The 27,246-nt window shown below is 30.7% G+C and overlaps 1 protein-coding gene across 4 annotated transcripts in view; it reads left to right on the forward strand.

Moving 5' to 3' along the window:
* The window catches only part of LOC106682685 (juvenile hormone acid O-methyltransferase), a 45,186-nt gene extending 28,087 nt beyond the window's left edge, over positions 1-17,099 (forward strand). For 2 of the 4 annotated variants that reach the window (XM_014423689.3, XM_067051370.1), the window contains exons 2-6: positions 7,853-8,044; positions 8,300-8,493; positions 10,875-11,007; positions 13,924-14,080; positions 16,438-17,099. In XM_014423689.3, the coding sequence (XP_014279175.1) occupies positions 7,853-8,044; positions 8,300-8,493; positions 10,875-11,007; positions 13,924-14,080; positions 16,438-16,595 (834 nt within the window). In that variant the 3' untranslated portion in view covers positions 16,596-17,099. Of the gene's footprint in view, positions 1-7,690; positions 7,768-7,852; positions 8,045-8,299; positions 8,494-10,874; positions 11,008-13,923; positions 14,081-16,437 lie in introns of those variants that run through there. The other 2 variants (XM_014423690.3, XM_014423688.3) reach the window with 2 other exon arrangements.
* Positions 17,100-27,246: the final 10,147 nt, after the last annotated feature.

Consider the following 27,246-nt stretch of genomic DNA (forward strand, 5'->3'; position numbering starts at 1 on the left):
GAAACATCTTCCTATTCCCCTGGGGCATACTGTAACGGCCCTGCCTGCGAGGGTGGTTACCATCTACATACATTATACCCCTCTGCTATCGATACAGCTCCTTTATATAATCGATTAGTCTTACATAAGAACACGCTAGGGGTTTCGCATATTGCCTTGAGTGAACAGGAAAAATACAGTGTTGTATCGTATTTCAAGAAATTCGTTCATCCAAGTTGAATAATAAATCTTAAAAAGTCATATACTTTAAAAATAACTGGTAATCATATGGTTTGATGTTACATTATAAAATATATAATCATTATTTTGTATATTGTATTTAAAATACAGTCTACAAAATAAATTTTATCCATTTAAGTTTCAAAAACTCTTTATTATTTTAAATATCCTACGTTTCGGCCAATCTTGCCATCCTCAAGGACAATTCTAACTATAAATTCACAACTCACATCCATTATTCAAACTTTTTGCAGGTTATTCAGACCAAGTATGATACATTTAGTGAAATTAACATATTTTATCACTTTTTCATTTAATTTTAAAACTTTTAGTGACAAATTGGCATACACTATTATCACTCACATATATTCAATTAGTCTTAAATAACAACGGGATAGAGGTTTCGCATATTGACTGGAGTAAACTAAAAAATATATTCTTGTACCGTGTTTCACGAAATTCGTACATCCAATGTGAATTAAAGATTTTTTTTTTTTAATATTTATTTATTGCTATTTACAACTGTACATTATAATACATTTAGTAAATCTGATCTAAGTTAAATTGGAGTGTTACAGCCGTGTAGAGAAAGAACCCATTGGTAGCACTCTAATGACATTTTACATTAGCTGGTCTCGTGGCCATCTTCTTTTCAGTCGCCTCGGAGGATTGTCAGAAATGGAAGAGGATGCAAGATTAGAAACTAGGGGGCTTAAGTGGTTAGAGAGTTTATAATGGAAGAAGTGATATCTGGTTCGGGCTAGATTGGTTACATAGGGAACATTAAGGTCTTTATATATGATTTTATTTTTGACAAAGTAAGGAGCATTCAGAATTTTACGAAGGATTTTGGATTGTAAGGATTGAATGTGAGAGAAATTTGAAGGTTTAGTTGGAGCCTCAAAGCTCAACTCCATATGTCCAGAAGGGCCTTATTACAGTCATGTAGATCAGTCTTTTGTAATGTGTTGGAAGTTTAGACCGTTTGTCTAGTAAGTGCTGTAATAGTCGAAGTTCTGTTTCCTGTCTTTTCAGTCTTGTGTGAGAATTCCATTAATCGTTTGTCCAAATGTAGTCCAAGGTAGCGGATCTGTTCGATAGGGTTAAGAGTAACATCATTAAATGAAACTGTTGGACAGTCGGTAGGTTTACGACGAAGGGTAAAGATGATGTAATAGGATTTGTTGGTATTTATCTTAATCCTCCAATTACGACACCATTCTTCGAGGGCTGTGATATGGGATTGAAGAGTTCGGGATACAATTAATGGGTTATTATTAACTGCGAGCACACATGTGATCCTTTTTTGTTTAAAATCCGTTCCATTTTCCCACTCTTTTTCAATTTGAATTTTAAAATAATTATGTATGCGAAGACTGTAATAATCATAGGCTTGTGATGGTTTATCAGTATTTAAGACCCCTTTAATTGATAGAACAGAGCATCCACATGGCCGTATTGTTGACGATAACTCGGTCCAATTTTGGTAACCAGTAGTCACTATCCACATTACTATACACTATCCAGGTTGCCTCTATTATCTGTTTAATGGACTCTCCGGTTTCGATCAGCGAGTGTGAAACCTTTCTCTGTGTTCAAACACCAACGACCGTGTAGACAAACCGGGTACACGGCAGCCCGGCAGGTGTGGACTGGACCTTATAGAGCAGATGTCTGGTAACATTCACACCTATCATTAGTTGATATTCCAAAAAGTTCTAAACAAGATTTGTCCGTTTGGTCCGTCTCTTAAAATAAACTCTTTTAAACAGTACTCTACAATTTAACATTCTAAAATTCGTAGTACCAAATGAACTCAAAAAGTGAACTGCTTTAAGATACTTTATGTTTCCGATTCCTTCTATTCTCCTTACTGAGAAGGCCATACTCACATGCACAATTATTTATTTATTATAATAAGCCGATTTAATCTATAACGAATTACTTAATCGCTATAATTTATATAAATAATATGAAGATAATGCTTTATTATACATTATGATTCATATATATATAAATTATTCATCGTATTTTCACAAAATATGCAAGAGATGGTCTGGGGTACTGGCACTGGTATTTGGTGGTGGCACTGAGAACTGCGCCACAACCCGCACATCCGTCACGTCTCTGATAGTCAGGGGTACGATGAGATGGATCTCCAAACGTTTGAGAGAAAGATATTCAGACGCATATACGGTCCAGTAAAGGATGGTAGGCACGAATAGGGAAGTCTACTTGTTTATTAGTGAGCCTGATGTTGGAAAAATTGTGAGAATTGGTAAGCTGCGCTGGGCAGGCCATGTGGCAAGGGTGAGAACCCAAATAAACTTCTCAATGAGCGCCAACACGGCCTAGAGGCCACCCAAAGCTTCGATGGTTGTTGGGTGGTGTTGAAGAGGATTCAAGGACCCTGCTCGGAGTGAGGAATTGGAGAGCAGCTGCACTTAACAGATTAAACTGGTCGAAGCTGCTTGAGGAGGCCAGGACCCAGTAATGGGATGTCGCGTCAATTGATGATGATGATGATGATGATGAGGTCAGGGGTGCGGTCAAAAAGGAAAAAAAATAGCTAACAATTATTTATTTGCTGACGTTTCATTCCACTTTGTAAGGCTTCAAAAACTAAAAAAGTTTACAGCTAATAAGATAATAACATATAAAAAAAAGAAAGCTTAAGTTGGGTTAAAAATTGTGTTAATATAAGTGAAAAAAATAAAAATAAGATTTACAATAATAAGTATATATAAGAATGAAATAATGATGACTATTAGATTTAAAATGAACAGCAGGCGTATTAACACGTAAAAATGGAAAGGTAGGTATGAGAGGAATAAATACAAAAAAAGACTGAAAATTAATGAAATAAGATGGGAATAAATAAAGGTCAGGAAAGTGTAAATAAAAAGTAAAAATACTCATAATAATTTTCATTTATTCTTTCAAGATCTTTATTTATTTTTTTCTTACTTCCTTAATATTCTGTGTTTTAGTATGTACAATTTATATTTTTATTTCTCTTTGCTTCTTTCTGACCGCATCCCTAACCATCTCCTATTTTGAAAAATAATGATTTACGACAATAAGTTAAAAATAATTAACCAATCTTATGCGATCCGACCAAGTATATTTTATTTATTTGTATATTTTTTTTTAAATTAGAGATGTACACTCTTTAATTGATGTTAGATTTCTGCCGAGGTAAGACAGACTACCTCTTTCTTTGGCATCTTAGCTCAAATTATTACTCAGAGTCACATTCACAGAACAAAAAATATGTATTTTTTTAATAAGGTAATCCTTGTTAATAATATTTTTTTATTATTACTAAACTTGTATTGATATAATTTAATCTTCCACACTCAGCAATAGAACAATCAGTTTTAAGGCTGTAAGTACTAGAACATATCTTAAATTCTTAAAGATAATTTTCAAAGTCATAATAATATTTGTAAGTTAAAACAATTTATGTGTATATATACTTTTATATAAGAAATATATTAAACTTTTAAAACGTTTACTAAAGATATTATTTAATTAAGGAAGATAATTAAAATGTATTTTCATTTTAATAAAAAAGTTTATGAATAACTCCATTAAAGAAACACTTTGACTCGCCCTGTTTCTCCCTCAGCACAATCTAAGTACATGTTAACAAAACTTATGGTAAATAGACATTAAAATTCAGGCTATATAGAAGTTAGACAAACATAACCTCCACCTGGACTTCAGATTTGATTTCTTTATCTTTCTTGATCTTAAACCTGAATGTATTTAGAAAAGGATGTAGGTCATAGCAGTGAAGAATGTGTACCAAGAACGATAAGAAAATAAATATTTGTTGAGTTGAATAGATAGCAACATCAACAATTAATGTTTGTTTCCACGTTAACCGATAACTAGATAATCATCGTGGGCAATGAACGTTTAGTAGATAACGGGGATTTGTTGAGGTAGGTATTAACAACGGAACAACAGGTAGTTCTCGTATCATTAACCTCTTTGATACCACGCTCTGAAACAAATACATAATACTGAGGGAGTCCTTTCAGGACCACAACAGATCTGCAACATCTGCATTTCTTATTTATTTTATTAATTCTAGTATCAATATTCCTTCTTGTTAGTGAGAATAAATGGCGAAATGGAATAAAATGATTGAATTTTAAAAATATTTGGACAGGGAAAAAAACAACGTAATTTACTATTCCATTCTTGTTGGTTTTACATGATTCTGAGTCTTCTGATTCTTTCGCGTCAATTTCCTCATCAGCAAAATTTGTATCCACAGTATTTTCTAAGGCATCATTTCTAGAATCTAGTGTTTAGAAATGATGAGTTGTTCAATCTTCTCATTATCGCTGGTTCAACTAATATTTTATTTAGAGTCAGCTTCTGCTTACAAAAACCGTTTTTGTAAGTACTCTCGTTTCCACAGTTATTTCTCGAATCGGAACTCGTTTATCCGTTTTCAGTCTCTCTTGTTTACTATTGTAATAATAAACATAGCTTTATTGGAATCAGTATTGAAAGAAGCCTCTCCCATAGGTAGGAATTTATAGTTGTCTATAGTTGGAGTTAGAGAAAGAAGAACACAGATAAATATACAAAAACACAAATAACAAAACAGAGTCCTCACAACACCGAATAGAAAACACAAAACTAAATATTCTTTATAACTTTTTTCCGCCTGTATTTGTCCCTCGCAACCAACTACCAGTTTTCGCCTACACACTGGGTTAGTTCATCTCTCCACTTGCGATGAGGTCGCCCCCTTTTCCTGCTGTCCTCTCTCGGGATCCACTCTGTGCAACCCTTGGACCATCTATCGTTTTTCATTATGGCTTGCCTGTTGAACAGATTCGATACTTAGGACTCCATCTTGACAAGAGACTTACTTGGAACTCACACACAAGACTGAAACGACAAGAAACTGCTCGTAGATTCCGAATGCTACAACACTTACTTGACAAACGCTCTAAACTTCCCATTCACTACAAAAAATTAGTATACACTACAATAATCAGACCAATTTGGACATATGGAATTGAGCTCTGGGGCTCCACCAAACCATCAAATTCTTCCCGCATCCAATCGTTACAATCCAAAATCCTACGTAAAATCCTTGATGCTCCTTATTACGTCACAAATAAACTCATTCACAAAGACCTTAACATCCCATTCGTTGCAGATTTGACCCAAAACAGATATGCGTCTTTTTATTCCAAACTCCTTAACCATTCTAACCCATTAATTCTTAATCTTTCATCCTTAACAATCCCTGATAATCCTCCGAGGTGTCTGAAAAGAAGATGGCCACGGGACCTTCTAATTTAAATTAATATTTGAAGTACCACCAATGGGTGGTTCCTTCCCAAGATTTTCAAGTGTATATGAAACATACTACACATTTACCTATTGTATTATTTTGTACAGTTGTAAATTATATTAAATAAATAATTAAAAAAAAAAAAAGATCCAGTCATAGGTTGCTTTTGAAGATGTTTAGGAGAGGCCAATATTTACACCACCCGAGATTTCTTCTTCTTTCAATTTCATATTCATATTTCCTTTGAATGTTATTGTCTGCCCTAAGTAGATTTATTCCTCTACATATTCTATCTCACCACTGTCTAAATAAATTTGTATTTCTATTGATGTATATATATATTAAGCCCATATGTTTTGCTAATGTCTACTATTTCCTCTATGATTCTCCTTTAACCGTTAATTTCCGAAGACATTAGACGTATATCGTCCGAAAAACTTTGTTGAGTACTTTCCCAATGACGGATATTCCCAGGCTTTCCCAATTTAATTCTCTGAATAATTTCACATATGAGATAAATGTGAGAAAATGGTGTTCCGGACATGGTTGCTCCAAATAGAAGCCTCAGAAAAAAATAATCTAAATACCATATTTTTAATGGTACCACTGCAAAAAGCCCTTATGCCTATACATTTCTGTTTTGTTGGTAGGAACCCAATCCTAGTTTTCTCTCTGTATCTTCAAGTAGATATTTTTCCGTTTCTACATACGCTTCTGGTTAGAATGATTCATATATTAGTTAGCTGCTTTTAGGAAATGTTTGCTCAATGTAAACTGTCACGATGAACATAAATAATTCAATGGAAAATTATATAGTTCAAGATAGCTTTGTGGAACAATTTGTCAAGCGACTCGAAAATTGGTGGATATTTTTTATAAGTGTTTACTTGAGAAAAAACCTGGAAGGTCATTAGGAATCTCCGTGGTATTACAAATGGGATTTAAAAGCATGATTTCTATTATCACATTTTGAATTATTACTCACGGAACGATATTTAAATTGTTTATTATACATCTCTGAGTGTATAAGACTATTCCATTGTAGCAAGATTTGAATTAGCTTGAGACTGACTAAATTATACTTTATTTTATCAATAGTTAATTTTTTGTTCCCTCAAAATATTTAAATTTGCGTCCATTATACCAAAAATATAAATTAATTAATAAAAAACAATTTTTCTTCAAAATATTTAAATATATGCATGTGCTCAGGAATGAATTAACATTAATATTACTGTTAATTGATTAAACTTTTTGATCGATTAAAAGTATTTTTCTTACCTTTCACTTTTTCATTTTCAAGACGTACAAAGGTTTATATTTTTAACACATCAATATACCTCAACTATGCTTGGCATCCCTGACAAGTGATGCCAACATCTCCCTTTCGTCAAAATCTTATTCTTACGAGCTGATGTGCCTACCTTCTACAATTATTGGTTAATGCACCCTTGAGGAATCTTTTGCAGATTTATCAGAGTAATGGTATACCAATTTTCGTCAAAGCCAATAGTTGATCCATCATCAATCAGGCTGTGTCCAAACTGGACAAAGATCGCACGAGAGGGGAACAATCATGATTTCTTTACCGGATTGGGGAAAAATCAAACATAGGGATTATTATTAACTTCAATTTGGAAACTCAGTTATATTCCTTAATCCGTCCAAGCGACTATGCTATCTTGCTATGCTGTGCTTGTGCTTCCTGGTCATGCTGTCTTTGTCCAGGTAGGTTCAGACTGATTCTCAGGTGAAATTCGAATAAAGCTAAATATAAGTGTTTAAATAGGCCAAATTGCATCTAGCATGCAATTGCGTTACATATTAAAATTTAAAAATAGATTTCACGAGACGAAAACTTCAAAACAAACATTTCATTTGCTCAATAGGTTATTTCTGAGCTGTTCAATCTCGTCAATTGCCGATTCAATAATAAAGCTACAAAAGCCTATAGCAGCACTTTATTCAAGGTTAGTTTTCATGGACCTAGATCATAACCGTTCTGTTATTCACTTGATCTATCCCAAGCTTATCATTCTATGCCTAAATTGATTATTAAAAAAAATATATTTTTAATTTTTTATAATGGAAAGAATTAAAAATATATATTAAAAGGGAAAAAAAATATCACCACTGAATTAATACTCAACAATGTATTACTTTCCAATAAACAATAATGGAACAACACATAAACAGCAAACTAAAGAAGTAAATAAAAACTCGTAAGCATAGATACATTTTTATTTCAAATATTTTTAATAAATAATATAAACACTTAAATATTTGTTAACTAAAATTATTTCATAGATGTATGAAGATCCAAGCTGGTACTCCAAGTTTTCCGAGGACCATCAAAAGGAGGCGAAATGGGCCTTAGGTCAGTTCTGGGACAAGCTGCAATGGTCTACTGACGAAAAGGTGCTGGACATAGGGTGCGGATCTGGAGACGCTACGTGCAACATCTTGCTTCCAGCAGTGGAGGCGTCTTGCAGTCAGTTGGTAAGAGATGTACTAATATTCCTATCATGTACTACAGATGTATTAATCTAGTAAAAAAAAATAATAATATAAACAACTACAATAATATACTCGTCTCAGTTAATCTCCGGTTCAGATTAATCCAGGTCTAGTACTGGGCTAATATTCAAAATGATAAACTATAGTTATTAACCTTTTTGAAATCAAATGTTGCTTTTTTTATTTAATTTATAATTAACATAATCTATTGATGATTCAATTCAATATCCACTGCAGATCGGAGTGGACATGTCCCCTCAGATGGTTAGCTATTCTCAGTCCAAATGGTCACACTCCAAATTGTCCTTCAGACTCTTGGACATCTCTACCAAAGAGGATCCTCTTGATGCTTTCGACAAAGGCATTAAGCACTCTGGAGGATTCGACAAGATATTCTCATTCTTTTGCCTCCAATGGGTCAAAGACAAGAAGTAAGTAGAAGAGTGACAGAATGGAAATAAATTGTGATTTTATTTTATTTTAGTATGATATGTCTACTATTTAATCAAATACTTGATTAATAAACATATGAACTTTTATTTAGTCTGATCGATGAGGCTCAAAAGTGCTTTTATTATCATTAATGACCATTCATTATTAGGTTTTTAGAAGATTATAGTTAATGGTATGGAATCAAGTAGTTCATGAAAGAAGCATTAATAAAGTAGAAACATTTAAGAAAAAAAAACTGCTACAACCAATGAAGTTCAGTACTTTGAAAAGAAGTACCAAGTAGGTTGTGCAAGGAGGTGATTTGGTCAAAATCATGCTCGACCGCAAGATTTTTACCCAATAAGGGTACCCACTTCAGGAGACCACAGAGGGCTCCCAAACCCACAGGGCTGATTCACGACTACAGTGCTACAGAAAATAATTATCTGCCACTGCCGGATTTGAACCCAGATCTTTGAAGTTAATAGCATACAGCACCTTGCCAGAAACCTAGAGCATTTATAGTAGCTTTATTGATATAAGTATATTAATATTATAAGTATATAAGTATATTTATTTAAATTCTTAAAAAAGAATACATATTCACAATGGTGAACAAGCTTTTCTTTTCTTTTTAATTATTATTGTTTTCCATAAAAATAATAATAGGTAAAAAATATTTTTTCTTTAAGACTAACATATCAGATATTTATATAAATCATATAATTAGAATAACAAGACTAAAATTGGGCAAAGAAAATAATGGCAGAAATTTAAACTTTAATAAGAATATTGAATCTAAAAATAGATGAACCACATAATGTGCAGTATCTGTGGTTCGAAAAATATGTGTTGGGCTACATAACCACGTACTCGTAGCAGAGTGTGGGCTCCGTGCCTACAGCAGAAGATTTTAAGATTTTTTACTGTCCTTACTACCTATGAGATATATTTGCTTCAATGCAGGATTTTCTTAAAGAAAAATCCAATAAAAAGAAATGATTTTGAAAATTTCTCTGTGAAGTATTGTTCTTTTAATTTATTCTAAGTATTTTTATAGAACATTACTTTGCGTAAGAGAAAAAGGACAATTTTATAATTCAAGTATTTCCAGGGTTTGATTGTTGGGGGATATTACCCCAATTACTTATAATCCGCTGGTATCGCTGGAATCGGCTGTATTTGAAATTAATTATAATTATAATGAACAAAATGAAATAAAACCTCTATCTTTTAATCTTTATGAAACATATGATTGTGTTTGTTTTGTCAAAAGGGTTACAATATAATTATTAGAATTTGGATTAATTTTGACTATTGCTATGTTTACAAGGAACAATGTTAGAGATTATAGGTTCCTTGGTTTGGATGTTATGATGGAAGACGGGATTCTCTCCTGTTCTTTTCTTTTCATCTTACCATCGTTGCCCCTCTTGCCGCCTGAGTGTGGTGAAGTACTCACTCAAGTTTATTTTTATAAAGACGTATTGCCTTCATAAGCTGTGCTAGCTTAACTTCACCAGGTCAATATGGCTACCCAACTCTTGGCTTCTATATGTTGTCACTAGAGGGCAAGGTTTCCAAATTCCTTGAGGGGACATCTTCAAACAACAATGCTACAAAAGTGTATTCATCTGTTTAGTGCTCCCTTTTTTCTTTTATTTAAATTATACTTTGTATAATTAAATATTTTACATCAAATCAAGTAACAATTTAGTTATGTTGAAATAATTTGAAATGCATATGAAATGTTATTTACACGAAAAAAAAAAATTGCCTAGTATTAATATCTCCAAATCGTAGGTAAGGCAGGCCCACATCAAATACAGAAAAGTTTGTAAAAGTTTTGCATTTATATTTTATCATACATAATCTCCAGATAACATTTGCTACAGGCCCCGCGCTGGCTTAATACGTCTTCAAATGTATTTATGTATGTATTAAATTTGTGTAATATTTACATTTCATTTGTACATTTTGATCGATTTCAAAAATAATTCCTTTCGAGAAATAGGACACATTAAAAAAATAATAATGGACTACAGTAGTATTTAACTCTAAAATTATTTTGTAAATGTATCAATGTATGTTTTAAAATGTATTAATTCGGCCTTTATGATAATATGACTGAACACACAGTGCAGCAATATACAAGTAATATTATTTTATAGTTTTAAAATGTTTGTATTATTTTATAAAATAAAATAAAAATTACAATAAACAAAGAAATTAAAATTTTTCAGGCCATTATATTCTGAACACACAGCAAGCATAGTGCAGCACTGTTATTTATAGTTTTTGACATACATATATTAAAATTTTAAATTATCATTAGTATTAACAATAAAAGTAAATAATTTTAATGAATAATATATTTTAGGCGCGCAGCTGAAAACATCTGCAGATTGCTGAAACCAGGTGGACAAGCTCATATCCTCCTTGTGGTCAGAAGCGGAGTGTACAACGTCTGGGACAAGCTTGCTACATCCGAGAAGTGGCGCCCGTATCTACCGGTAGGCTCCTCTTCTTACTAAGGTTTTTCTTATTCAACATAATACCTTTAATGAAAATGGTTATAAAAGTAGAATAATTTATTTAATGGTTTAATTCACAAGTTTTGGTTGAACGGTTAGGTTTATGAGCTTTCGAGGAAACGGACACTTTAAATTTGATTTTTGAAAAATAAATATTTCTCTTAACACTACCAGAGAACATTATGTTGTATAACAAACTAACACTTAATCATCTAGAAGCGATTTTTTAATTACCTTATAGAAGTATATTCATGTTTTGTTCAGAGTGACCATTACAATGTATTTATGCAATATAATAAATGCAAGGTTTTCTTGGTTTAATGCATAAGAAATAATGTTACTAAATTAGTATGCAGGAATATAAAATATTCATAAAAACGTATAATTATCAGAACCACAAGATTCACATCAAAGATTTCATAATGAAAAGTATTACTGTTGCATGTAAATTAATACATAGACTTAAAAGGCTAATCAGTTATATTCAAACCCCGATGGATTCTGAACCGATTTCGTTTATAACATAGAATTTAGACAATTATTAGTGGGTTAAATGTACCAATTTCGAAACACAAATAAAATTCAATGCGTGGTGCTACTGAGGCTTCAGAGAGTGCAATGATGAAATTTCCGTATAATAACAGTTGATGTAAAGATAGTGAAATAGAATTATAAAGTTGTTGAGCTGGATAAAGAAATATTTAGATCGTTGTAAGTTAGTGTATTAATACGTCACCTTAGCAACCTCGAAACTGCAGTGGTGCCTGTCCAACTAAATTGGTTGACTTCAATTTAGCGGGGGGACTACGGAATCAAATTTCGACCTTTCCACTCCGGTTAGTTAAGATGATAACCTTTAGTATAAACCTCCACCTCGAATATATCGGAAATGGTCAGAAAGGGTATAAAGGCAAAGAAAGATTAATAGAACACTGAGGGACTTGTAAATCGAGACATACCAATAGCTTAAAATTACTCAAATCTTATTGATTTTTGATTGCTTAAAAAGTGTTTATTGCGTTTATTCTGAGGAGGCCGTAAAACCGTGCAAACATCGGTGCATCCATCAACGCCGGAACGACAGAACTGGTTTTGGATTCGACAGTGAGATATGACCTCGATCTACCAGGTGGAGTAGAAAGGGAAAATAAGGATATATATGAGAAATGCATTCCTTTTCTAGAAGAGGAATTCCGCGAGACCTTCGGAGAGTGAAAGTTCACTGTGAGTGGCCTCAGGTGTGAATCTCGCGGAATAATCCAAAACTGAAGGACAAGGAACCAACATTAAGTATTAATATTAATTACGTTGGAGAGAGAGATGAAGACCATGGTGGACACGAATATTATTGCGGATCTCTTGCAATTTCCACCATCACCTAATGACAATTAATAATGCAGATATTTATTGTTTACTAGGTACTATTTTTAATATATATTTTTTTGTGCAGATTTTGATATTCATGTGTACAAACTTACAATTTTAACATTGATAAGTTTTTAATTTTACATATATATTTTGTGAAATTGTAAAGGAATACCAGAGAAGGAAATGTAGGATGGATAGAAATCAAAGAATATTAAAATAAATAAAAAATAAAATAATTCCAATATAACTCACTAATATTAATAATACTATAATTGCAGTAATAGAGACAGAAATGAAATTGAAAGAATAATTTATATTATAACCAACATCAGAATGATAAGTATACAAACAATCTAATATACTTGTGTTTATTTTCATGTAAATATGTAATAAAACATAGAAATATCTAATATGAGAAAATTAAAAAAATTAGGAATTTAATTTTTTTAAAAAATAAACAAAATACAACACTGTTTTTAGAAACATTTTAATTTTTAAAAACTAGGTTTTAACAAAGAAAAAAATTAATTTTATTGTAATAGTTATTTCAATTAGTTATCCTCATTTTTATCAAAAATATACACATGTGATGTCCATCATTAACTTTACAAAAATAAATCGTCTTTGGTTGTGCCACGTCCCTGACGTAAAAAGTGTACATGGTACTTGAAAAAATAAAATGCCTAAGCTCAACTTAACTAAGCTCATAAAATTTAATATTACATGATTATTTTACGATTTCCGTAAAATAATCATGTAATATTATGCGAACTATCTGTGTCATAATTTTTAATCATACAAAAAAATTATGTAAAATCAACTACCCTCATTTATCAGTAATGATTGGATATATATAATCTCCTTGGGCGTACCTAGACAAGGGGGTCGTAGAGGCAGCTCCCTTTCCCGCTCCTTGAGGTGTAAACAAAATATTAATTTAATAAAAATTATTTGTTTTTCCAATTATAATTTAATTATAAATAGTTTTAATTATATAAAAAAAAAATTAATTTTTGTTTTCTTCACCTTTTCCGTTCTAAAATGTAACGACCTATCATCGGTGACCATAAACTAACATTGGCTTCCTTATTTTATTTCTTTAAATTCAAGCTTTGAGAAATCATTTGAACTAAGAAATAGAAAAGAATAGATGCAATTAATGCAATATAAATTGAAAAAATATATTTTTTCTTTTTAAATTCTTAGGGAGAAGTAACCGAAAAGGGATCAAAAGTTATGTACACATGCATACAACAATGCGAAATTCCCTTAATATTGCTTTTGACTTGTTAAATTATCAGTTATAATTTACATGCTATTAATCAATTAAGTTGTATCAAAACCGTTTCAATTATCCTTGAGAATATGGAGAATTTCATTTTTGTTCTACTTAAATAGTGGAAGTAATCAATATTACTTCATATAAAACTCATTTAGCTAACTTAATTATTACAAAAAATAAAATTAGTGCTTGTGGTATAACTAATGATTGCATTTGTTTAATTCACTTGCATTTATTTATTACAGGACGTGAATCGCCCACTCAACGATTACATCTACATGGATGACTACGGCGAAGTTTTGTTCAAGTTCTTGACAGACGCTGGACTGGTCGTTGACGAATGGAAATCTATAGAAAGGAAAAATGCTTTCGTGACCAAGACTGATACAGACGAAGAAAAGAGTAAGTCATAAATACTAATACTTATTTATAATGTAGTTGGTGGAGAGTTTCGTCCTTGGGTTTCAATCGCTCTCAACAAACCCTTCTCCCTCTTTCTGTTCTCACTCTCTCTCAGAATAATAATTATGTATTTCACCTATAATTTTAAATTATTTGTGCAACATAATCTTTAAATTAATTATTATAATTAATAATACTTGAATCATAAATTTTGTTTTAAAAAATCTAGAAATGAATACGGAGCAGGGACTGATGCAGTACTCCCAATACTTAATCATAAATTTTTTAATGATATAACCTATAATGTATACGGAGCAAAGGCAATACCCACATTACCACGACACGAGAACTTTAAGACGGGTTTTATTTTACTATTGTTTATAGATTTTTTTTATTAATTAATTTTTAGTGCCTCTTGGTGCAAAACAATATTATGAAACAAACATAGTCTCAAAGTTACCAAATTTAATTGACATCGGAATTGATTTAGGTACATTTCTAAGAGTTAGTTTCAAGCCATTTCTTGAGACTATATCCCCCATAGTCAATTGTTAAAAAAAAAAAAAATGTACCTCTTACATTAACCATGCAAGGTTCACCAGAGTCCTGTTTCACAATAAAGTACAGACTAATACTATTAAACTTCTAGTTTGTACATTGTACAATTTCACTGACTCATACAATTCTTCCTAATAATTTTAAACGTTTAAACTCATATAATAGCACTAATAGCCCTCTTATCATTGAACAAAATTAATTAGTTATTGTACTTTAAAGTTTGTGTACTTGTGTTTATGGACTAATACTATTGGCTTTGATTAAAAAAATTGAATAAACTAAAATAGCCATTTCTTGGTTTGTTTCTAGTTACACTGGTTACACATTACTAAATTAAGTTCCTCATCATTTGCTTTTACAATGGTTTTATGAGTATTTAACTTTCTGAAAACGGTACTTTTTTTCATTTTTACTTCCTCTTAATTCTATTGAAATCCCTTGATTCTCAACCTTATTTGTTTTAATCCATTTATTCAATCCGTAAATGCTTGATTAGTGTCTTTATCTGAACGCTACTACATACACTAAACCTATCACAGTACAGTTTTCTCTGATAAATCCTCACAATTCATGCCAATGTGTTTTGAAAATCCCGACCTCCTATAAGTTCTCTTTACAAGGATGTATGGATGCCTGTTATTTTTTATTTATTTATTTTTTTTCGTTTCCTCCTGTATAAAAATAAAATATAATGTGAAAGATAGATGATTCCTTTTGTTACCCAAAGGTATTTTAAGGTGTGTTAGCTAATGTCCACTGTGTGTGGAAAGACGCAGGCCCCAATTGCGCATCAGTAATATGGTGCGGGCCCACTTGGATGGGTGCTTATTATGTTTGTTTTTTTCGGACCCTCCGATTGAAATAGATATGAATGATAAACCAATATATCTGTTGCTATGCCTTCTTCTTTTACCTATAGGTATTTTAAAGATTGTGGTGGGGTTTACAGTATGTGAAGGATCAATGGCGCAAACTGCGCATTAATACAATGGTGAGCGGGGAGGGTCCGCTTTGCTGGTGGTATTAGGGTTCATAACAACTGCTTGTGTATGGGTTCATGCTTGTCACGTTTTTTTTTTTGTTTTTTTTCTTACCTCCTAAACAAATAAAAACAAACAAATTACAATATATACAAAGATAAAATATATGTACATATGCCGGCGATTAAAGCATCTTGTTTTGCCAGTATGAGATTGTAAGATAGATTGCCGGGTTCGCTGAGGGCGGTGTCATCGGTGATGGCATGCGTTTGCCTGAACAAGCAAATTCTGCTTGTTATGTTGTAAATATTGTCGATTTATTTATTTGTCGTATTATTATTTATTTATTTATTAGTAGTCTATATTTAACGGGATGAAGTCAATTTAAATAATGATCATCTAAAATAATACAATGGAAATTCGTGATGTTTACTTTGTATTTCTTCACAGGTGCTACTGTGAAAGTTTAGTCTATAATGCGTGATTAGTATAAAAAAAATATATATAAATAAATAAAAAAATACATAAATAAAAAAATTAAATTAAATTAATCAAGTAAATTTGATTTTGGTTAATTCAGGTAAACACTGAAAAATATAGGTGATGCTTTATTCGGCCTGAACCTTAAAAGATTAAAGTTAGAGGAAGGGTGATCCTAGTAGCTTATCAACTAAAATAAATTTTAGCTATCAATATTTATTTATGCTAATTTTACAACTACTACTTAAATAATTAATACCATGGTGATTTCTGGTATAAATGTAGTAAACAATTTAGTGGCAAGTTGTAATAATTATTATAAACAATGGTCTTTTACAGCTATGAGACTGAGATCGGTAGACCCATTCGTGAGGTTACTTCCAGAAGAGAAGAAAAATGAATACCTGAAGGACCTTCTGGAGACTGTGAAGGCTGAAGTGTCACACAGGGGAGCCACAGACTACACAGGTCTCCACGTGTTGTTTAGGAAAAATTAAAAACATGTTACCTATAATAAATATGATTGAAATGTATTATTTTATCTTTTACGGTAGTATATCGTATTTTAAAGTTAATTCTAGATAAAATACTTATTGGTATATTTATAAAAATACTAGCACGTCTTAAAGAATGTTTTATACTATTTTAAGATAAAAGACTGTACTTCATCTAGTTAATGCAATATTATGTATTCATATATCATAAAACAATATGTGTATACAATATTATCTAATCGTACCTCATAAAACAATATGTGTATACAATATTATTTAATGATACCTCATAAAACAATATGTGTATACAATATTATCTAATAGTACCTCATAAAACAATATGTGTATACAATATTGTCTAATCGTACCTTATAAAACAATATGTGTATACAATATTATCTAATCGTACCTCATAAAACAATTAATTTAAATATTATGTATATAATTAATTTTTATTTAATATTTGTTTTTGTTAGTTCTTCTACCTCAATATATGTTGGTTTTTGTAGTTTACACGAGAATAAATTATTGTATTTTGTATGAATTTTTAAACGTTATTATTATTTTTTTTTTAATAATGTCTCCCAATGGAAATTGACTATTATTCACAGGTATATATTGTTAGTTAGATAGTTTATAATTTCGTTCCATTATAAGTTACGTTTAGCTGATAAAGGTCCATATCACCTGATGGATTGCGATATCAAGTGTCAGAATGCAGTATCACTTCATTGAGTTCCATATGGTCAGAACCTCCAATCCTACTATAAAAACTTATATAAGGAGCATTGCTGTGACAATAAAAGTAGCCTGTACCGCTTACATTGGAGTCTATGCCTCGAACATCAATCCCGAATTGGTGCTAGCCCATGCTCAGACTGCTTCCTGAGGAATAGTTTGTGACAGGGATCAAAGAGACTTCTGTCACCATTTAAAGCTTGATAGAAAAGAAGCGTTGGACGGTACACATTGAACAATTAAAACACCCTGCAACAGCATCACCTACAGCTGTAGTGCCCTCCATTACCACTGATGCAATAAATTGTTTATGATTATATTATTTTTATTTTTTATTTGCTTTTGCGGATTTTGTAAGAAGTATTCGTGAATTACATAAATATAAGCTTTACTTTTATTTGTCTTGTTTCGGTATACGGGTTATGTTATGTTTAAGCTTACGAGGAATGTTCACAAATTGGCGGGGGGAGGGGGGAAGGGAGTATGTTCATTTGAAGGAGGACCATATCAACTGATCGATTGCGAATGTAAATGTAAATGTAATCTAATATAATAAAATATAATGATAATGTTCTATATTAATATAATCGAATTAATATGGTATAATATAATTTTATAGGAGCGAGTAGCTCATTGACACTGGGCTACAAACTCCAACGACCCGAGTTTGAATTCGGCTGTGGCAGATAATTCTTTAATAAGTATCACTATAATCATAAGTCAGCCCTGTGGGTTTGGAGCCTACGGGGTCAACCCAGCCTCATAAAGTGGATCCCCTTAATTGGGTAAAAATCTGGTGGTCAAGCTTGATTCTGTCCAAATCACCTCCTTGCACAACTGTTGGTCTGGTAACATTACTTCCTTACAAAGTATTGCATCCCTAAGACTTCATGGGTTGTAGCGGTGCAGATTTAATTTTTTAATATAATTCCATATTTACATACGAATATCAATCTTGAACATTTTATGCAAAGTTCAAAATTGAGTTTAAAAATCCACACAACACTCAATACATAATTTTTCATAATTAGCACGAATTATCATATGTTAATTAAACCAACTGTTTATGAGTTTCTCACTCATTAGATTTGTTAAAGAATCTCCTAAGAAAACAGTTTCCATCGTACAATTTAGTGGTTTCTTGTTACGGTCACCGGCAGCATTCGGTGATTATGAGATTATGAAATATAACAAAATATTTTGAGCTCCTAACAGCTTCAAAACACAAATGAGATATTACTGAGTAACTTTAGACATCGAACTCAAAAATTGGTCAGGCCAATTAATAAAAATAATGGTTACAAATACGGTTGATTTAACTCATTTGGTACAATAGTTTTTCAGTATTTTGAGCTCAAGTTATAAAAAAAAAAAAATCACGAGATATCCTTAAATGATATAAGCTATCAAGTTTTAAAATTGGTTGAGCCATTGGCTAAAAAAAAAACGTACCAACGAATGAGAAGGCTATGAGACACTCTTAAATACAATTCTTCCTAACACAATAGCCCTGTTAAGACGGATAATAAAACTATTATTTTACAAAAAGATGCCATTCCTCATTTATAAATAATTAAATTCTCTATGATTATTGCAAGTTTACGACACAAATCGTAAAGAATTTTTTTCTAAGCTTAATTTCATAAATTAAATTTGAAAGTAGGCCAGACTTTGAGATGATTGCATTTAATATTAAGAAATTAAATTATTGAAAAATTTATAACATTCTGATTGATAAATAAAATTTTGTTCATAATATGAATAACAAGAATAACAGCAAATATAACAAAATGCTGACCAGCAAAGTAAGGAGACACTGCTGATTTATCTTAGTATTCCAAGTCTGAAGACATTAAATATTTGATCAGTTTCAAGTTAAATCATTCAGTTTTCATTTGAACCTGGAAAACCTTGAATTTTATAGGATTTTTATTTAATCTCTAATCTGTATAACATACTGCTACTTAAAAAAGAAAGAAACATTTAAAAAAGAATGTTTTTCTGAATTGTGACCGGCGTCAAAGCTAGGTTATCTTTGCTCAAAGATGTAACACATTATCTTGGACAATATATAATATTTTTTTAAGAGAGAATGATTAAGGGTACGGTTAGGATATTTTAAATGATTCCAACTGAACATCATTTATCAACTAACACAACTGCTATTTAAGCTGCTGATACTAAAAGCTGAATAAATAGTATATATATATTTGTGGGTCTTGAGGATCAGTCAATAATACAACTTTATTCAGATAACTTATTGCTACTTTATTGTTTGCATACAATAGTCGAATAGTCTATTAGAGTGTGTTCTACATTTTGATCCAACTAACTCCGAGTTTGTGCTCGAACTATTATAGTTACTATAGTATTAGTATTATAGACTGATCCTCAAGACCCACAAAATATATGTACCTACAACTGTCAAGGAAAAAATAAAAATATATGAATGATATGCATGTATCATTTAGATATATATATATAGGGTTTTTTTTTAAGCCCGATAGAACTTGAAATTGTAAAAAATAACACAAAAATTAAATTGTAATCAAAATTTTTTTTTTATTCGAAAGATCAATACGTGACATTAACATTTGAAAATGATTTCGGGCATATGGGCACCGCGGCTGTTCTTGACGAAGCGCATTCTGTAAAATTGTGTTCAGCGATGAGGCGCATTTTTTGCTTAACGGGTTTGTTAATAAGCAAAATTGCCGCATATGGTCGTGCGATTTGACACCTCTCGATTATTTCCTGTGGGGCTACGTGAAGTCACTGGTTTATGCTGATAAACCAGCAACAATTGACGCCTTGGAGGCCAGCATTGTTCGTGTTATTCGTGACCTACGGCCAGCAGTGCTCGAAAAAGTGGCCCAAAATTGGACGTCCAGAATGCGCTTCGTCAAGAACAGCCGCGGTGCCCATATGCCCGAAATCATTTTCAAATGTTAATGTCACGTATTGATCTTTCGAATAAAAAACAAATTTTGATTACAATTTAATTTTTTGTGTTATTTTTTACAATTTCAAGTTCTATCGGGCTTAAAAAAACACCCTATACATAATAACCAATTGTTCCCCGAAAATAAAAGTGATTTATGTCACAGACATTCTCTGGTTCATCTAGTAGATACCAGAAACCCGATGAATAAGGCAGATTAAGACACTTTAGTATCATAAATAATAAAACACAATTTTATAAGAAGTTTGTTCTCTCTTTTGATTTGAGAAAATATAGTAAACAAATACATATAATATAATATTAATATAAAATAACAGTAACACATGAAAAATTAATTTCTACTTGTAAATAACATACCATGTTCATTTTTGTGAGGCTACCTAGACGATCTTGTCCATCATATTCCTTTGTAAACTTGTCGAAAATGAATGTTCTCTGCAGTTAGTAGTCACAAAGAACACATTATGCTGAAGAAGAACTTAAAAACGCCTTGAACAAACTAACACTGACTAAAAACTTTTTGTAATATTTTAAAAACATGATATTTTACGAAAATATTTTTCAACATATTTTTTTTTAATTTTCAGGATAACACTTCTTTGAGAAAAAAAATCTGTTAACGATAGCCAAATTAATTACAAAATTCTATAGCTAAACCTCCTACAGAAACGCAGGACCCGTAACATTAGTTCTACTTGGAGGTTAATCTTGCCGTGTTTAAATTTAAATTGAAGATGTAATAAAGAAGATAATATAAATTTAATAACTGTATAATAAAATGCAAATAAAAGCCATAACAAAAAAATCATATCCAAGGGATCGCCATGAACTTCAAAGATCCGTCTGTCTTGGTAAATTCTTGATTTTTTTGTTATTCTTTAGCAAGACAATCCTTGACCTCTTCCGATAAATCAGTTGACAAGACTGCTCCTATCCTTTCGATGTTGATCTGTCGAGCTTTTATCTGTTCGTATTTAAGTCATATATTCTCTTTTAAGTGGAATCGTGTAAGATCCTTTACCTTTCCTATTCATCATATCAAACAGCTCATTCCAGTCTTTTTTTGGTGTAAGGGACCTTGTTCTTTGATATGTTTTGAGCATCCATCAAAGATCATATCATTCATTTATCAATACTTAATATCTGTGAACAAACAATATTGATAGAAAAAATATTTGAAAAATCTATCGAAATTGAAGTACAGCAGAAGCATAACTGAGTTATAATTTATTTCTACATTTAATTAGTGAAGCCTGAATATCATTGTTTTAAAAAGAGGTAATCAAATACAAAAATCTGATCATACATAAACTACCGAATATTGTTAATGAGTAAAAATTAAAAATCAAAATATATTATCATATAGCATCCATCAAAGATCATATCATTCATTTATCAATACTTAATATCTGTGAACAAACAATATTGATGGAAAAAATATTTGAAAAATCTATCGAAATTGAAGGACAGCAGAAGCATAACTGAGTTATAATTTATTTCTACATTTAACTAGTGAAGCCTGAATATCATTGTTTTAAAAAGAGGTAATTTTTAAAAAGAGGCATTTTTGTTTTGACTGCCGTCAAAATAGCCCTGAAGAAGCCCTGCAACGTGGGGTGAAACGTTGGCTCATTAAAATAGTATATTTCTACTATTTGAGTTTTTTTGACCGCCCCCGGACCATTTTCCTTTCAAAATACATTATCAAATGTTATCTAATATTTTTAAACTCATCTTTTGACTATTGATTCCAATCATTATCGTCTTGTTTATTTTTATTCGAAACGTAATACAATGGCCAAATTTTAGAATTTAATTCAATTTGGGGGAATAGCTTTATCAGTTACAATTTATTTCTTGTTCTGATTGCATTTCTCCTCTTAGAAAAAAAAAATCACCAAACATAAAATTTACTGGCCAAGGTATGCATCTTAAAATAATATATTGGTACGACAAAGATCCTATCCTTAGCTTATATTGTAAGTCAAGTATTAATCAATTTCATTTAAAGCTCTAACTTTGAGGAAACAATTGACAATATAGTAAAATATCTTTTTGCTATTCTTATTGCTTTAGCTATACACTTTAGTTTTGCGTGCGACTTCCATAAGCTCTGTATATTTTTTTTTTTTAAGTAGAAATTCCTTACTTATGGAAAAACTTCTTCATGAATAGGGCTTTCGGATACATGTGGTTTGATTAAACTATACTGTCATGTACACTAAGAGATGTTCAATGAACAATACTGAGTAGAATTATCTAGCATTGGCTTTCAATAGATTGAACAGTTTAGATAGATCTCACATAATAATTCTTGCAGGCTTTTATGCCTAAGTCTTATATAACATACTTACATAAATTGTATCTCGTTTATTATTGAGTTTTTATTAAAAAGTAGATATAAAATCATTTGAATTTTTATGATGTCAATACTATACTTTCCTACCATTAATATATTTTTTTCTGGTAACGAGTCTGTTCTTTTTGTGTTTCCTCATTTTTATACGCGTTTTCATTTTTCTGTTGTGTTCTTGCTTCATTCGAATCGGTACTTTCTATGTGTTATCAGATTTAACGATCAAAATTTGGAAGTTTTTCTTTTTTAATAATATTAATGATTACAGTCTCTGTTTTCCATTTATCAAATATTTATTTTATTAATACCCTCTCTATGTTTTTCAGTGAAGATTCAAATTTTCCTTGTCATATTATTTTTATGGCCATCAGATATATCAATGTCTTCTTAAATTATTTCTTAGCCAGTGATCGTCATAATAATGTCCTTTTACATTATATTCAGACCTAAAAATATTATATAGGATATTTTATATAAGATTTTATAAAAAATGTATTTTATTGAAATTTTCATATTTTTTTATAATATAATATTCTGTGAAATCTAGAGTTTTTCAGAATTATTACTTGAGATGAATATTCAAATAAATCATTATTTAATCCTGTTTTATTATATGATTTTATAATATTATTAAGATTTGTAATAATTTTATTATTATTTTTACCTTATATTTATCCACCACGATTATTCAATTTTCAATTAATAACTCATTAACAATAAGTAAATAATAAGTTTTATCTTTGTAATTAGGGTGGTTGTTAAAAAATTTACTTAAGAATAATAAGTTAAAGGCTATGATAGCAGTAGATCTAGTTTTCTATTTTAAAAAATCAATAATAAAGTGGAGAAAGATTAGTAACCATATTGAAACATTTTACTTAACAAATCAAATATAAATTTTTCCAATTCATTTGCAATTTTTCTATTTCAAATTAATTTTTTTCCATTTCAATTGAATTAATTCACAAAAATTACATTTTATTTTTTAAAAATAATAAAAAAAATTTCAATAATGACTTTTCAATTTATATAGTATCAGCATTGAAATTTATGAGATACTGTGATTTTAAAATTTGAAATCATGATAGGATGAGATTGAAAGATTCTACTTTATTACAATTGATATATATTTTTTACATAAATTCATGGCACAAAACGAGGCCTATCATAATTTCCTTAGGGTTGTCATTGCATTCTTCGTGGAACCGAATCCCTATTGAAATCACCACATACTTTATGTAAAAAAAATAAATAAATTAGTCGTGGAACATGTTTTCATTTACAGTAACACCCTTTAACACATTAGTTCCGCAGAAGCATAGCGCTACGGTTACCGCCGAAGACAGAGGCAGATAGGGGTCTGAGCGAACCCTTCCTCCAGCCATTAATTCTATTATGTCGCTAATTCCAGTGAGTAGCTATCGCTGGAGATAAAGAGAGAGAGGATCTATCTCTTTAATATTTATAGCAGTTGGCCATCGTTTCCCCTCTTTGAAGATGATTATCCCTCCTACTCATTATCTTTTCTCTCCTCCTCCTATTATTATTATTATTATATATTTCTTCCCCCGATAGCCGAAGATATATAAATTACATTATCGCTTCTCTTTCTCCCGCTTTGCTTAAATCGAGTAAAAGGCTAATATAAACTTCTACCCCTTTTCCTCTTCCAAGATTCTTTGATTCGATAACAAAATAGTACCTAAAATATTCATTAGTATTTGATTTATTGCTTAAGCTGATATTTTTCCTGTGAGCTTGTGATTTACCAATTTTTATCGTCTATCCATTTAGATTTATTATTTATTTGGTTAAACGAATTTATGTTCTTGTGAAAAATGATGAATTTCGATCCTCATAAGAACTTTTATAAATATATGACTGGTATTAATGACTGCAGAATGGTACACAATAGTGCTTTAAATTTCAGAAATTTCACCTTAATAAGAAAATACAAGGGGGTATTAGCTTTGTTTCAAATAATTGAGCAAACAAAAATTTAGCAAGGTTTGTAGTTTTCCAAATATTTACTGATCAACTATTCTACAAAAGGTGTTAATATGGAACTCTAGTTGTAGCTCGCCTAAATAGGAATTAATGGATACTAGACTAATTTTATTTGTACATTGATGACCATTTTTATTAATTTTTTACGTACCAAAGGGTCATAATGCTTTATTAAATACAATAAATCAATGTTGGGTTGTTGACTTTTGGTGAGGACAATATGGAACACTGCTTCCTAAATAAAAAATGTACTTATTTTTTTTCTAAACCAGATATATTATATTTAAAAAAAAAATCACTTTTAATTAGTTTGTACAAGTTTAATATTGCCAAGATACATATCTTAAACTCAAAAATAATATTCATAGTCCCTAAACTAACTGTATTGGTCTATTGAAGGCCTGATTTTGAATTTATAATTTTTCGATTTTAAGGAACAAATATTGGTAATTGTTAAAGAAGTCAAAGTTGGTATACTTTTAGTGAGGACAATGTAGACCACTGCCTCATAAAAACATTTTTTTTTTTTTTAATTTTTAATCATTTATTAATTGCTATTTCCAACTGTATAAAAATATATACAACCAGTAAATTTGCTATGAGTTATAAAATGAAATAATATAAACATGAGGTGAATCTTCCCATTCCTAACTAAAAAAATAAATATTGAAAAAGATATATTTTTTTTTTTAATTAAATATTTATTTCTCTGAAAAAAAAAAATTGTTGACAACACACTGAAGTCTATAGTACATAATTATTTAACCTGTGTTGTATAATTTCAATTTTATCATCAACCAAATAGAACAACCAAAAATATTTGAAATAACACAAGTATTCCATATTTTGTAATGTATATTTAATTTTATAATTAATGTAAAAATAATTTAATTAATATCAAGTAATGCATTGTTTATAGGCGGTATCGTATTATGCTGTTGTTACGATTTATGTTGCTGTCCAATCCATGGAAACAATATGGGAAATAGTTTATAATAATCACACACTACAAAACTGATAGCAGCCTATGATGAAGAGATAGAAGAAGGAGGAAACTCCTAATAATTCGAAAACCTTATAAGTTAGGGAATTTGAAAACCTAATTCGTTATAAACGCCATTTAGATAGGTCATTTTTCCACAAACGTTTAGTGAAAAAAACAAATTTCAGGCGATACTTTCCAAATTTACTGCAAGTTGGAAAAATCTAAATTTGACATTTCCTCCCTCCTCTCTTCCAATAAGTGACGCCCCTTACCACATAGTTCCAAATAATTAATATAATTTGTATCAAAAGGTGAAAATTTGGAAAGGCAATTTGAAAAGTTTCAACTTTCGTCTTTTGGCACACGGCACAGGTGCATACTGACCACCAAAAAATGGTGCACAACCCAAATCTCTTTAGAGAAAAATTGAAGGGTTTCAGATAAATTGTAAATTACTACTTTCGTTTCTCATGTAGAAAATCAGATAACCCTGTTTTCTGAAATGATTAAAGGCTCAGTTTGTTAAATTCGACCTCCTTAAAACCCAAAAACACGGTTTACTATAGCGCTTTGATGTGTAATTAATTTACAGGAAAACTTAAAAAAGACTTAAACATACTATAATCCACGCATACTAAACCTCAAAACCATACGATGCTTCAATAACTTAAAAAAAAAAGACAGGGTGCCTAATATGAATTGCCCCAAATGCTTCTCACCAACAAATCTAATCTAATCATGCCACAGAAAAAAAATTGTTTTACTTAAATATGTTAACCAACCCTTGTTACTTTTGTTTTGTTTTTTAACTTTGTCGTTCCACACAGCGAAAAATTAGGGTTTACAAATAATATCTACGTCTTAACACTCTCATTCGTAGTTGTTAAAAAGTTCTGAATGGCCCCGAAAAACGCATTCCAATATAAGCTTCAAAAACGAAGAATTTACGCCATTTTATAATCTTATATCCTCAAAATGATGATCATTTTTCGGGTACTCTATAAACATTGAAATTATGGAGACTTACTACATCACGTATATGTTTTTTTACATCTACCTATTAAAAATTGTGCCGATCACGTAATATTAATAATATCGAGAAAACAAAATTCTAAGGTGGCGTGAATCTTCAAATACGAAATTCATCAACGCCATTTTTTCTTATTTTTTACGCTTAAATATTATTTTCTATTATTTATTCTTTTTATTTTTTTTTATTGTATGCCTGTTAGATGTTAACTTTGTGACAGTGAATTCGGTGACTTTAAAATTAAAATACTAATTCTATTGTTTTTTCTTCATCATCCCTCTTTTTTTTATATATTCGGGTTTTATCCAAATTTATTGAGTCGTTATGAGGTGAAACATGGATATTCTTAAAAGATGTACCTTAATATCAAATTTTTGTTACAATGCTTGGATGTTGGAGTTGTTTATTTTGAGACGAGGTAGGAACGAGTGAGTCACGTGTGCCCTATTCTCAGCCTGTTCAGTGCGACCTCTTCTCAATAGCTGTCGGTACCCCAGTGCTTAACCGGTTTCGTTTACAATTTTCAATTAACTCCTTTGGCTTTCTTTCCATATAGATTATCAACTATTTTCTCTG

This window comes from Halyomorpha halys, unplaced genomic scaffold (assembly GCF_000696795.3).
Source record: "Halyomorpha halys isolate HHAL.00 unplaced genomic scaffold, Hhal_1.1 Scaffold434.1, whole genome shotgun sequence".
NCBI classification, from domain to species: Eukaryota; Metazoa; Arthropoda; class Insecta; order Hemiptera; family Pentatomidae; genus Halyomorpha; species Halyomorpha halys.